The sequence below is a fragment of the Ursus maritimus genome, unplaced genomic scaffold (assembly GCF_017311325.1).
Source record: "Ursus maritimus isolate PB19 unplaced genomic scaffold, ASM1731132v1 scaffold_8, whole genome shotgun sequence".
In the NCBI taxonomy this organism is placed as follows: Eukaryota; Metazoa; Chordata; class Mammalia; order Carnivora; family Ursidae; genus Ursus; species Ursus maritimus.
The window spans coordinates 29,629,169-29,644,150 of NW_024426996.1; the positions used below are offsets into that span (position 1 = coordinate 29,629,169).

General features: G+C 34.7%; 2 protein-coding genes across 3 annotated transcripts in view; both read left to right on the forward strand.

The window, feature by feature from the left end:
- LOC121101436 (ubiquitin-like modifier-activating enzyme 6) overlaps positions 1 to 13,745 on the forward strand; it is a 25,646-nt gene extending 11,901 nt beyond the window's left edge. Inside the window, exons 3-5 of one of the 2 annotated variants that reach the window (XM_040625029.1) lie at positions 7,972 to 8,089; positions 12,830 to 12,924; positions 13,639 to 13,745. In XM_040625029.1, coding sequence (XP_040480963.1) covers positions 7,972 to 8,089; positions 12,830 to 12,924; positions 13,639 to 13,666 — 241 coding nt within the window. In that variant the 3' untranslated portion in view covers positions 13,667 to 13,745. The remainder of the gene's footprint in view (positions 1 to 7,971; positions 8,090 to 12,829; positions 12,925 to 13,638) is intronic. The other variant, XM_040625031.1, reaches the window with a different exon arrangement.
- A 912-nt stretch (positions 13,746 to 14,657) lies between these two features.
- Positions 14,658 to 14,982, forward strand: part of LOC103679194 (ubiquitin-like modifier-activating enzyme 6) — a 61,300-nt gene continuing 60,975 nt past the window's right edge. The window contains exon 1 of the mRNA XM_040624906.1: positions 14,658 to 14,678. Coding sequence (XP_040480840.1) covers positions 14,658 to 14,678 — 21 coding nt within the window. The remainder of the gene's footprint in view (positions 14,679 to 14,982) is intronic.

Here is a 14,982-nt window from a genome sequence, read left to right on the forward strand (position 1 = left end):
GGCTCATTACACATGGTACTCTATTGAAAGGATTGTTAATGCCATGGGATAGAAACCCAGCAAAGAGAACATCTTGGGAAGGATTACAGCATTGAAGATATCATTATTATAGAAAATGCCAGCAAAGGATTTAGGCCCAGAACAGTAAATTCCTACTGGAGAAAACTGTGTATAGATGTTGTACATGACTTCATAGGATTTATGACAGAGCGAATCAAGGAAATTAGGGAAGAGATTGTAGCTATGGTAAAAAAAAGAAGGGTGGGGGCAGGTGATGGGTTTCAGGTTATAGATTTTGGAGAAATTCAAGAGCTAATAGACACCATACCAGAGGAATTAACAGAAAATGACTTGATGGGGGCACCTGGGTGGCACAGCGGTTAAGCGTCTGCCTTTGGCTCAGGGCGTGATCCCGGCATTATGGGATCGAGCCCCACATCAGGCTCTTCCGCTATGAGCCTGCTTCTTCCTCTCCCACTCCCCCTGTTTGTGTTCCCTCTCTCACTGGCTGTCTCTATCTCTGTTGAATAAATAAATAAAATCTTTAAAAAAAAAAAAAAGAAAGAAAATGACTTGATGGAAATGAGTACTTCCAAAACAGTACCAGGTGATGTGGAAGAAGATGTAGAAGAAACACTGCCAGAAAACAAATTGACATTTGATAATCTGGCAGAAGATTTCTAATTATTCAAGACTGCTTTTGACTTCTTTTATGGCATGGACCCTTCTGTAATTCGGGCACTGAAACTAAAGCGTATTGTGAGAAAAGGATTGGTACCATGTAAAAACATATTTAGAGAAATAAAAAAGCAAAAAATAGACAAATCATGATGTATTTCCATAAAGTTACACTGAATGTGCTTGTATGTCTTGCCTACCCTTTCTCCTCCTCCACTTCTTCCACCTCTGCTACCCTGGGCAGCAAGACCACCGCTGCTGCTGCTGCTCCTCCTCCTCCTCCTCCTCCTCCTCTTCAGTGTGAAGACAATCAGAATGAAGACCCTTATGATCAGCTTCCACTTAATGAATAGTAAATGATCACCATGCTGCACAGTTAATAAACCGATCTGTTGTGTGTGTGTGAAAAACTAACTGTACCGAAAGAACTGTATGAGACATTTATGTGTCATCATCATCATCTAAGTATTCATTGTGTAGAACATCATATAAAAAGTGGGTAGCCTGTCCTTACATAGGCATAAGATGAATATGTAATTCAAAATTAACATGTTATCTTACTGTTTCGTATCTTTACTTTCAAAGAATTGCATTATTCCACAGTATGACCCCCTCTCTCTCATCATTGGAGAAACTGCTTATCAGCTTCTCATTACAAGTAGGTGGGTTTTTTAGAAAATGTAACAAAGTTTCCAGTACTGTCTAGATGTTTGACTACAGTAATATATGCCATGAAAATTTTGTAAAGATTTACTCATTAGTAAATAAGCTAGGCTGCCAAAAGCAATCCCATTGCTGCTGCTTTGTTTTTAAATACATGGATTATTAAACTTATAAATAAATATGGATTCTTTTTCATGTTATCTTTTTATTTTTAATGTCTGATGTTAATAATACATATAACATCTACAGTGTTTTGTATCATGTAAGACAACATTGATATAGGTACAGATGATTCATTTTATAAACATAATTTACAGTACCAATAAATACAGTACAGTACTGTAAATGTATTTTCCTTATGATTTTTCTTAATAACATTTTCTGTAGCTTACTTCATTATAAGAATATGGTGTATAATACACAGAAGTTACAAAACATGTTAATTGACTGTTTTTGTTACAGGTGAAGCTTCCAGCCAACAGTAGGCTATTATTAGATAAGTTTTTGTGAGTCAGAAGTTATGCACAGATTTTTGACTGTGGAGGGTTGGTGCCCCTAACTTCAACATTGTTTAAGAGTTAATTGCCTTTCTTTTTGAGTGAGCTTTGAGATTTTGTCTCTTTCGGAGAGTATGTTTGTATCTTAGTGGTTGAATTTAGTGGCGTAAAACTGTTTGTAATTTTCCCTGAATACCCTTTTTAATGTCTGTAGAATCAGAAATGATGTTCCTTCACTCATTTCTATTACTGATAATTTGTCTTTTTTCTGATCATTCCAGCTAGAGGTTTATTGATTTTATTTTATTCTCAAAGAACCAGCTTTTAGTTTTGATTTTCCAGCTTTTAGTTTGATGTTCCATATTATTTTTCTGTTTTGTATCTTGGTGATTTCTCTTCTTTTTGGGATTTTTCTCCTGCTTACTTTGATATCAATTTGCTTTGTTTTTCTAATTTCTTTTTTAATTAAGTTTTTATTTAAATTCCAGTGCAATTAACTGTACACAGTGTTATATTAGTTTCAGGTGTACAGTATAGTGATTCAGCAATTCTATACATTATTCAGTGCTCATCAGGATAAAGTATACTCTTAAATCCCTATCACCTGTTTCACCCCACACACACATACACACCCTCCGTCCAGTAACCATTGGTTTGTTCCCCATAGTCTGTTTCTTTTTCTTGAATTTGTTGTTTCTTAAATTCCACGTGAGTGAAATCATATAGTATTTGCCCTTCTCTGTCTTACTCTGCTTATCCTTATACTCTGGCTCCATCCATGTTATAGGAAATGACATAATTTCATTCTTTTTTATGGCTGAATGATAATCCCATTTTATATATATACCACATTTTCTTTATCCATTCATCTATCAATGGACAGTTGGGCTACTTCCATAATTTGGCTATTATAAATAATGCTGCAAGAAACAGAGGTGCATGTATTTCTTTGAGTTAGTGTTTTTGTATTTTATGGGTAAATAACCAGTAGTTTGATTAATGGATAGTAGAATAGTTCTATTTTTAACTTTCTGAGGAACTTCCATACTGTTTTCCACAGTGGTTACACCAGCTTGCATTCCCACAAACAGTGCATGAGGGTGCCTTTTTCTCCACATCCTCACGAACACTTGTTGTTTCTCGTGTTTTTTTGATTAGAGCTGTTCTGAGAGGTGTGAGATGATATCTCATTGTAGTTTTGATTTTGCATTTCCCTAATGATGAGTGACTTTAAGCATCTTTTCATGTGTCTGTTAGCCATCTGTATGTTGTCTTTGGAGAAAAGTTTATTCATGTCCTCTGCCCATTTTTAAATTGGATTATTTGGGGGGTTGAGGGTGTTGTGTATGAGTTCTTTATATATTTTGTATACTAACCCTTTATCAGGTGTGTCATTTGCAAATATCTTGTCCCACTCAGTAGGCTGCTTTTTTAGTTTTGTTGATTATTTCCTTCACTGCAGAAGGTTTTATTTTGTTTTAGTTCCAGAGTTTATGTTTACTTTTTTATCCCTTGCCTCAGGAGACATCTGGAAAAATGTTCCTATGGCCAGTGTCAGAGACATTACTGCTGTGCTCTCTTCTAGGATTTTTATGGTTTCAGGTCTCACGTTTAGATCTTTTATCCATTTTGAATTTATTTTTGTGTTTGGTGTAAGAAAGTGGTCCAGTTTCATTCTTTTGCACGTTGCTGTCCAGTTTTCCCAACACCATTTGTTGAAGAGACTGTCTTTTTTCCCATTGGATATTCTTTTCTCCTTTGTTGAAGATTAACAGACCATATAATTGTTGAGTTCATTTCTGGGTTTTCTGTTCTGTTCCATTGATCTGTGTTTTAATTTTTGTGCCACTACCATACAGTTTTGATTACTACAGCTTTGTAATAACAACTTGATGTCTGAAATTGTGATACCTCCAGTTTTGTTTTTCTTTTTCAAGATTGCTTTGGCTTTTGGGGGTCTTTTGTGGTTCCATACAAATTTTAGGGTTGTTTGTTGTAGTCCTGTGAAAATGCTGTTAGTATTTTGATAGGGAATCTAAATCTGTAGATTGCTTTGGTAGTATAGACATTTTAACCATTTTCTTTCAATCCATGACCATGAAATGTCTTTAATTTCAATTTATTTCATCAGTGTTTTATACTTGTCAGTACAGGTCTTTCATTTCTTTGGTTAAGTTTATTCCTAGGTATTTTATTATTCTTGGTGCAGTTGTAAATGGGATTTTTTTCTTAATTTCTTTTTGCTGCTTGATTATTAGTGTATAGAAATGCAACAGATTTCTGTATGTTGATTTTTGCATCCTGCAGCTTTACTGAATTCATGTGTCAGTTCTAGTTTTTTGGTGGAGTCTTAATGGTTTTCTATATATAGTATCATATCATCTGCAAATAGTGGAAGTTTTACTTCTTATCAATTCTTACCAATTTGGATGCCTTTTATTTCGTTTTGTTCTCTGATGGCTGTGGCTAGCACTTTTAGTACTGTGTTTGAATAAAAGTGGTGAGAGTGAATATCTTTGTCTTATTCCTGACCTTAGGGGAAAAGCTCTTGTTTTTTTCCCATCAAGTATGATGTTCATTGTGGGTTTTTCATATAAAGTCTTTATTATGTTGAGATATGTTCCCCTCTACACCACTTTGTTGAGGGTTTTAATCATGAATGGATGTTGTACTTTGTCAAATGCTTTTTCTGCATCCATTGAAATGATCATAATGGTTTTTATCCTTTCTATTGCTGATGTGATGTTCTTTTTTTAGTTTCTTAAAGTGGGAGGTGAGATAATCAATTTTTGAGCCCGTTATTCGTTAGTAATATGTCTATTTCATGCTAAAAATGTCCCTCTAAATACTGCAGTATGTATCTCACAGATATGTCATTTTCATTCTGTTCAGAAAAATTTGTAACTTTTTTTTTGACTCAAATGTTATTTAGAAGTGTATTATTTGGCTTCCAAATATTGAGAGATTTTTCAGAGATCTTTCTGTTGTTAATCTCTAATTCAGTTCCATTGGTATCAGTGGATAAGCTTTGCATGACTTTGTTGTTTTGGGTTTTTTTTTTTTTTTCTTAGTGTTTTGCTACAGAATATGGTCTATCTTGTCATTGTTCTATATGCATTTAAAAGAATGTCTGTTCTGTTGTTTGTTGGGTTGTCCTATCAATGTCAAATTGATTGATAGTGTTTTTCAGGTATTCTATATCATAATTGATTTTCTGTCTAGTCTTTATACCAATTATTGAGAAAGGGGTGTTGTCTTTCATTTTGTGTTTGAACATTTCTCATTTCAGTTCTATCAGTTTTTGCTTTGTATAGTTTGAACCTCTTTTATTAGTGCATAAACTTTTAGAATTGTTATGTCCCCTTGATGTATTGATGTATTGACCCTTTATCATTTTGAAATGGCCCTCTTTATCCTGGTGGTTTTCTTTGTTCTGAAATCTATTTGTCTAATATTGATAGAGCCACTCCAGTTTTCTCTTGGTTATTGGTAGCATGGTTTATCTTTTTATACTGATTTATTCCTATTTGTATACTCATCTTATTTGTGTATTTAAATTTGGCTCTTTGTAAATAGAATATAGTTGGGTTTTTCTTTTTATTCAATCTGCCAATCTTTGTCTTTTAATTGGAGTTGTTAGACCATTTACATTTAATGTGAAATACTGATACCATTTTGCTTTGTAATGTCTGACCTCTTACTGGTTTTCCGTTTTTTCTGTTTTTTTTTTTTTTAATAGTTGAGCATTTTTTATTATGATATTTCATCTCCTTTGTTGGCATATTACTGTACTTTTGCTTTGTTTTTTGATTACTTCATGGTATGTAGTATATATCTTTAATATATTACAGTGTATGTTAAAATACTATTCTATCACTTTCTGTATGGTATAGGAATGTTACAACAATATACTTCCATTTCTCCTATCCCAGGATTTCACTTACTGTTATCTTACATTTTACTTCTACATATTTTACAAATTTGCAATTCATTATTGTTTTGGGCTTAGTCAGCTATCTTTAAAAGAGATTTTTAAATAACAAGAAAGGGTTTTTATATTTATTATTATATTTGTCATTTCTGGTATTCTCTTTTCCTTTGTGTAAGTTAAGATTTCCATCTAGTGTCATTTTCCACCTCCCTGAGGATTTAGTGTAACATTTCTTATTGTGAAGGTCTGTCAGCAGTGAATTCTTTCAGTTTTTGTATGTCTGAAAAACTCTTTACTTTCTTTTTTTAAATTGAGTATAGAATTCCACATTGACAGTTTTTTCCTTTCAGTGCTTTTAAAATGTTGGGCCACCGTTTCTGATCTGTAGTGCTTCCTGGGAGAAAATCAACTGTCATTCTTATCTTTCCTCTGTAAATAATGTGCCCTATTTTCCCTGATTGCTTTTTATATTATCTCTTTGTCATGGTTTAAACAATTATGATACGCCTTGGTGTAGTTTCCTTCATATTTCTTATTCTTGGATTTGTTCACATTGTGGTCTGTGAGTTGATTGTATTCCTGGAAAAATTTTAGTCATTAGATCTTTAAATATATTTTTATCTCTCTTTTTCTCCATTCTCTTTCAGGGACTCTCATTCTTATTCCACAACTCATTTATGCTGTGGGCTCTTTGGGTTTTTAGTCAGTCTCTGTGTTTCATTTCGGAAAGTTTCTATTGCTGTTATCTTCAAGTTCACTTCTGCAAAATTGAGTCTATTAATTCCATCCAATATATATTTCCATCTTATTTACTATGGTTTTTATCTTTAGAGGTCTTGCTGCTCATGCTTTCCTCTACCTTTTTGAACATATGGATTATATTTTATAATTATTTTAACATATTTGTCTATAAAGTCTATCATCTATGTCATTCCTAAGTCTGTTCTATTGTCAGTTTTTCTATTCATCATGAATTGTATTTCTCTACTTCTTTGCATACCTGGTAATTTTTTAATATATGCCAGATATTGTGAATTTTACCTTTTTCATTTTGAATTCCTTTAAATATTCTTGAGCTTTGTTGAGAGACGCAGTTAAATTACTTGAAAAACAGTTTTATTTTTTCAAAGCTTGCTTTTAAGCTTTGTTAGACGAGATTAGAGGTGACTTAGGTCTGAGGCTAATTTTTGCCCATTATTGATATATTCCTCTGAGTATTCTATCCAGATTTTCCACTTGGCTGGAGAGGAACACAAGCTATTTCTGGTCCTGTTTAAACAACCATCATTGTTTCACAAGCCCCTCTCAGGTGTTTCTTGCTCCAGCTTGAGGTTGTTTCCTTATATGCATTTGCTGATCTTTCTCAGCTAAAGACTCAAGGAGAACCCTCTACAGATCTCTGGTGCTCTCTGAGTGCATCTCTCTGCTTTCAAATTTTAGCCTTCTTGAATTCAACAGCCCTGTCTCATCAATTCGGGGGACCACCAAGTTCTGTTTAGGTTCCCTTCCTGCACTGCAGCCTGGAAACTTGGTAGCTAGGGCATTCATAAAGCTCACCTCATTTGTTTTTCTTTTCTGAGATTACTGTCCTGAGATGCCTGTTCTCTGTGTCTGAAATCTGTTATTTATATTGTCCAGTTTTCAGTTGTTCAAGCAGGCAGAGGATAAATCTGGTCCTGTTACTTCACCATGGCCAGAAGTAAGAGTATTAATGTATTTATTATGTATCTCTTATATGCCATTCTTTTCCATGATTTTCCAATGCTTTTCCTTTTTTGATTATTTATTAATTCCTATTAAGTCTTCAGAATTCAGCTTGGATAAAGCTCATTTGTGAAGCTTTCCATGACCTCCACTAATAGAGATAATTGCTCCCTTTTCTGTATTTCAGATTCCTTTAGTTTCTGGTACTTTTGTATATAGTACTTAATAAAGAATTATTTGATTATTGATCTTTCTCTCTTGATAACATGTCACAGGCATTCTGCTAAGTATTTCATATATTTTATCCTACTTAATTTAATCCTCATAGTACCCATATGAGGTTGTTATTATTATGGTCCCCACACAGTGCCAGTGCCTGGCATGAGAAAGATATTTTAATAAATTTATCATGGCGAAGATAATTGAAGTGCATCCAGAAGAAGGTGATTTGAGTGTTGAGGGGGCCTCAAAATTATGTCATGTTTGGAATTGTTTAAGGAACTGGAGATGTTTAGCCTGGAGAAAGAAGACTCTGGAACCTGAATACCATCTTCAAATGTTTGGAGGGCTGTCACATCGAAGAGGGATTAGACAAGTTCCCTATGGCCCCAAGGAGGTAAAATTAGGACTACTGGGTGAAAACTGTAAGGAGATATCATACTTTGATGAAAGGGAGAATTTTTAATGAATAGGGCTCTCTAATCTAAAAGTAGAGTAGATAACCCTGGTAATTTCTTTCCACTGGATACCTCACTAATATTTTGAGTATCCACTTAGTAGAGTAAGCTGTAATATAACAATGCCGGACTTGAGTTTATACTCTAGGCTCTTTAAATCCCATCTCTACTACTTACTAACAATATGAACTTCATAGGATTTAAGTGTCAATTTCAGAGTACCTGACATTGCCTAGCACAAAGTAGGTACTTAATTATTACCCTTTTCCTTGGTGGCCAAACATTGAAAAGGTAGATAATTTAGGCGACTGCTGAGAATCTCTCTTGAGATTTTATGATTTTTTGGAAAACTTTGATTCATATATCTTTGTTTTATTCTTTTGTCTGTAAGTTCTTTGTCATTCATAACCCAGTTTGTGTCATGGCTATTCATTATTTACCTAAGTAGTCTTCAGACTAATTCATGAGAACAAGTCTGAGATGAAAAACATTTTTTTAACGTAGTTCCTGTGACTCAGAACATAGGAAAAAAGGATTCAAGTCCTCTGCTATGTAGAACATAAACATGTTGTTTTTGTTCTTATGTGCTAATTCATTTCATTAATTTAGCAAGTTGTTTTTATATGCCTATAATGTGCCAGGCCCTATTAATCACTGAGACTACAATAGTAAATAAAGCAAAGGTCCTGCTTTAAGGAATCTACAGTTTCCTAGGAAAAAATAGACAAATAACAAAAATACATTGTGATAAATCTTGTAATAGCTTGAGTGTAGGATGTCATGGATGCACATAAAAGATGATCCTGCACTGTCTTGAGTAAGTTTAGGTGTCAGGGGACATATCAAGGGGGAAAGTAATGTAAAAGCTGAGACTGGAGGATGAGTAGAAGTTTCTCAGGCAGAAAATATTAAGGGAGAGGAATACTCCAGAAAAATGTCTGATGGCCAAAGACAACATACCACGTTTGGGGAACTGAAGACCTTTAGTCCACCTGGAACATGGAGTTTGATGGAGGAATGACAAAAGATGAGACTAAAGAGACAAGCAGAGACTAGCTTATGAACAGCCCTGTGACTAATACTAGAATCTAGACTTTATCATAAGGGAAATAAGAAACCATTGGAGTTTTTAAAGCAGGGGAATGATTTGACCAGATTTGTATTTCAACAAGATTATTCAGGTTATTAGGAAGTTAATAGGTTACATATAAAACTGAAAAATCAAGAAAAGTATAAACATATTACTGGGAAAAAAAGGAGTAAATATTAGAAGAAACAACTAAAAGAATTGAGAGTGGTTGCTTTGGTGTATAGGAATCTGAGTAGGGAAGAGTTAGGTCAGGGAACTGATTTTTTTTTTTTTATTTCCTCCAGTAAACCTTATTAGAATGATTTGACTTGCTTAATCTACATGCAATGTAGCATAGTGGTTTAGAGTATGAATGCTGGGGCACACGGGTGGCTCAGTCAGTTAAGTGGCTGCCTTCGGCTCAGGTCATGATCCCAGCATCCTGGGATTGAGCCTCAAATCAGGCTCCCTGCTCAGGGAGAGCCTGCTTCTCCCTCTCCCACTTCCCCTGCTTGTGCTCTCTCTCTCTCTCTCTCTCAAATAAATAAATAAAACCTTAAAAAATGCATTTAATAAAAAAAAAGTATAAATGCTAAGTCCAGACTGCCTGAATTGAGTCTTACTTCCACTATTTATAAATTAATTTCTCTGTGTTCAAATTTTCCTTTCTGTAAAAATGGAATAATAATAGAACTTGTAGAATTTTGTGAGGATTAAATGAGTTGATACAAGTAAAACACTAAAACAATGTGCGGTGCATAATAAACACTCATTTATTCTGATATTACGTATCAGCACTGTTAAGGTACTGACATACAAGAATAGACAAATTTACTGTTACGTTGGTGGAGGGGTTTAAATGTTGCTTTTAATAATCAAGAGAACAAGCAGACAAAAAAATCAGAATGGGTATAGAATTCATCAACATGGTTATTAAAATTAATGTAATTGTATATGTAAAGAATATTGTATCCAACCAACTGTTGAATACATTCTTTTTAAGAGCACATGGAACATTTGCAACATTTGCAAATTCTCATATTAAAAAAGTAAAATCATATAGATTGTGATATCTAATCACAACACATTTAGGCTAGAAGTTAATACAAAAGATAACTAGAATATTCCCCATGAAATTAGAAGTTTAAAAATACACTTAAGCTTAACCCATAAGTCAAAAAAGAATCATAATTAAAAATGGAAAATAATAATAAAGTACAATGTATCAAATTTTGGGGTGCTGTTTAATATCAGTTCAAGTTTTACATATGTATTTTAGAAAAGAAAACCTGAAAACTAGTAAGTTTTTATTTCAGGAAAAAAGAAAATAGAAGACACCAGCCAAGGGCTAGCCTTATAAGCAGGCTAATGACCAAGACCTATTGTTAACTTTTTCCTACACATTAAGGATGTGAAACTACAGGGACTTTGATATACTGCAGGAGTGGAGTTATTTGGTACACTTCAGAAAAACAGTTTGGCATCATCTAATAAAGTTATCCCTATACTTCGTCTCCTAGATATTTTATGCTATACACACACACACACACACACACACACACACATATATCTCTGTAGAAACTGCTCTGTACACATGTGTATCATGAGACATATCTACATATCTAAGAATGCTCATTGTCTCACTATAAGTAACTGTCCAAAGCTATAGAATAGCAGGGGTGCCTGGCTGGCTCAGTTGGAAGAGCATGCGACTCTTGATCTCAGGGTTTTAAGTTTGAGCCCCCCAATTGGGTATAGAGATTATTAAAAAAAATAAACTTAAAAAAATCATACTACAAAACTATAGAATAAATTATGGTATGTTATTACAGTAGAATAGTACAATACAATAGAATAAAACAACTGAAAATTAATGAATAGCCACATGCATTGATAATAAATAAATCTCATAAATACAGTATCATTCAAAAGAGGCATGACAGAAGACAATATTCAAAATGATCCCACTTACATAAAGTTCCAAAACAGACAAAACTTAAATATATTGCTTAGGGTTACACAAATAAGGATGGCAAGACTATATAATATACAATTCCATATGTACCATAGTAGATGTTCAGCAAATATTTGCTGAGTAGATGGATAACTTGGATCTCTGAAACAGAAATGGTAAATACTGATTTAAAAAGAAAAGTCTAGATTTTATTATATTTTGCAAAAATAAGGAAGGAGGGACGTGTGGGTGGCTCAGTCGGTTAAGCATCTACCTTGGGCTCAGGTCATGATACCAGGGTCCTGGGATCCAGCCCCGCATTGGGCTCCCTGCTAAGCGGGGAGCCTGCTTCTCCCTCTCCCACTCCTGCTGCTTGTTCTCCATTTCTCTCTCTCTCTCTATATATATATATATAAAATAAATAAATAAAGGAATAAGGAAAGAAATAACAGCTTATGTTTATGAAGTTTCTTCTGACTAGACAAGAAAACCCTTTTCAGGCTTTTAAATTGAATATAAATGGCCAAAATACAGAAATTAAATAAACATCTATATACTAGCCAGGCATACATTAAACCAGCATGTATGTTGTGAATTCCAAAAAAGATACTTGTAAACCAAAGGGTTCAGTTATTTGTACTTAATTCATCTTTCAGTGATTCTTGTAAGAATCTGTTGGAATGTCCATTATCTTTAAAAACTTGGTACAGCATCAAGTTTATCACTGTTCTTTCAAATTAACTTTCTTTTGCCTTTGTTAATTGTATCTGACTTTTTTAAATCACCAATATGTATTTTTTTTAATTCCCGTTCTGATGCTACCTTGTGGCTATTAGTATGGATGGCTTAATAAGATCCCTTATATACTTTATCAGCATTCATATTTAAAGTAATGTTTGGGGGCACCTGGCTGGCTCGGTTGATAAAGCATGTGACTTTAGATCTTGAGGTCGGGAGTTTGAGCCCTATGTTGGGCGTAGATACTACTTATAAAAAGAAAGAAATAATGTTACAGAACTGCTATAAGTCATCTAAACTCCAAGAAGGGAATCAGTTTTTTTGTTTCAGAAATCCTGTTTATAGTGAAAGGCTTAAAGTGGAGATAACAGACTCAGATGCCTATAGTGGCCCCTGAGGTAATACATGAAAGGACCAGGATGGAAACTGTGGCAAGTCTAGAGCACATAGTCCTCCCTATCTAAACAGGACAACTCCTACTTAACTCCATCTGTTTGTTGCCGTGAGAGAAGGTGGTGCCAGAGCTTCAGTTTTTTCAGAATATGTCATATTATTTGGCAATTAATTTAGGAATGTTAAACGCTGTGCAAGTGATCCAAAATAGGTCTGGGGTGCCTGGGTGGCACAGCGGTTAGGCGTCTGCCTTCGGCTCAGGGCGTGATCCCGGCATTATGGGATCGAGCCCCACATCGGGCTCCTCCACTGGGAGCCTGCTTCTTCCTCTCCCACTCCCCCTGCTTGTGTTCCCTCTCTTGCTGGCTGTCTCTATCTCTGTCGAATAAAATAAAATAAAATCTTAAAAAAAAAAAAAACAGGTCTGTGGCAGGATCTAGTTGCTAGACTATTCATTTGCAAACAACTTTAAAGGATATGTAATTTAGGTGAAGTAATTAATTTTTCACTGTGTTTTACCTTTAGTCGACAGAGGTACGTTCTTGGAGACACAGCAATGCAGAAGATGGCCAAGTCCCATGTTTTCTTAAGTGGTATGGGCGGTCTGGGTTTGGAAATTGGTAAGTAGTATTTTTATTCATAATTTTATGACACTTTGAGCAACATAAGTTAAAGAATTTAATTTCTTTCCCTTGTATATATTGTTTCCTATAAAGGAAATTAAATCCAAAATCTTGAGAAGATTCAAATTTGGTTCTTCTAGCAACATTTCTTTCTTTTTCTTTTTTTCTTTTTTCTTTTTTTTAAGATTTACTTATTTATTTGAGAGAAAGAGCAAGCACAAGCAAGGGGAAGGGGCAGAGGGACAACTTCCCACTGATCAGGGAGCCTGACCTGAGGTTCAATCCCAGGACCCTGGGATCATTACCTGAGTCAAAGGCAGACACTTAACCAACTAAGCCACCTAGGAGCCCCTTGACAACACTGTTTCATAATACTGTTACATTCTTCCACAAGGAACCAATGACTCTTGCTTCTCTTTGTGATGTTAATAGCCATTAATGATCATTTCTGTATCTTTAATTCATTATGACAGAGCACACACACATATTTATAACAACTTGTCTGAAAGTTGTGGTATGATTATACCTCATCGTGGTATGATTATAGAAAATTTAACTATTTCCTTTTTGTTCATCTGCATTTTCTAAGGAACTTGTATTTCTTAGATAGTAAAAAAGTTAAAATTATTCAGAGATGTGACCAAGCTCCATCAAAACTGTCTAATATGCATTCCTGATATTAAGCTATTCCTTTTTCTTTTTCCTTCATAGCAAAGAATCTTGTTCTTGCAGGAATTAAGGTAAGTGAGTAAATGTCCTTGGTTAAAGTAATTGTTTTTTGTGAACTTTTTTTTTTGCTCATCATTAGTAGTAATATTGTTTACACTTTTACCTAATTATTGCTGCTGCTTCATTTAGTAGCAAAATTATTTTAATGCTGTATTTTCCTCTTTTTAATATTACAGAAAATTTCAAAATTACATGACAATAGAATAGTTTTAACATGTACCCATGTACCCATCATGCAGCTGCAATTACCTGCTCATACACAAATTTGTTCCATGTTATCTCTTTCCCATTCCCCACTCTTCCCCAACCGCCAAATTATTTTGATATAAAACTCAGACATCCACATAGGGGAAGGGAAGGAAAAATAAAATAAGGTGAAAATTGAGAAGGAGGCAAACCATAAGAGACCCTGAACTCTATGAAACAAACAGGGTTGGGGGAGGGGTAGGGGGATAATTGGGTGATGGGCATTAAGGAGGGCACTTGATGTAATGAGCACTAGGTGTTATTTGCAACTGATGAATCACTAAATTCTACCTCTGAAACTAATAAAAAAAAAGCCTCAGACATCCTATTATATCATCCTTAAATATATTAGTATATATGTCTAAATGATAAGGGTGCGTTTCGAAAGCATAACCACAATACCATTCTCACATCTAAAAATGTAGCCAATTCCTTAACAGCATTGTCTTAGTTAGCTATTACTGGAAACAGATTACCCCAAAATTTAGCAACTTAACACTTATAAGGGTGTGCAACTTACTTAGCTGATTCCTCTGAGGATCTCTCATGAAGCTCCAATCACAATAGTGGCAGGGCTGCAGTCATCTCCAGGCTAGGGAAAGAATCTGCTTCCCAAGCTTGCTCTCACAGTGATTCACAGGATTCAATGGCAGGGTTGTTCCACTTCACATTCCCACTTCAATTCCTTACTGGCTCTTGGTTGGAGGTTCCCCTCAGTTCCTTGAAATACGACCCTTTCCATAGGAGCTCACGATATGGTAGTTTTCTTCATCAGAGTAGGCTATCAAGAAGACAAGAAAGGGATGTACTAGCAAAACAATCACAGTCCTTTGTAACCTAATTTCAGAAGTGACATTCCATTATCTACGCTTGTTTGCTAAAAGCAATTAACTAGTTTATGAATGTAAGGAAAGGGAATTACACGAATGCTCCAGTAACAGGAATTGGAAGTTATTGGGGCTGTCTTACAGCCTGCCTACCTCAATCATCAAACATCTAGAGTTCAAATTTTCCCAATTGTCTTATGAAAATTTTGTTCTAATCAGCATCCAAGTTGAGTCCATATACTGAACTTGATTG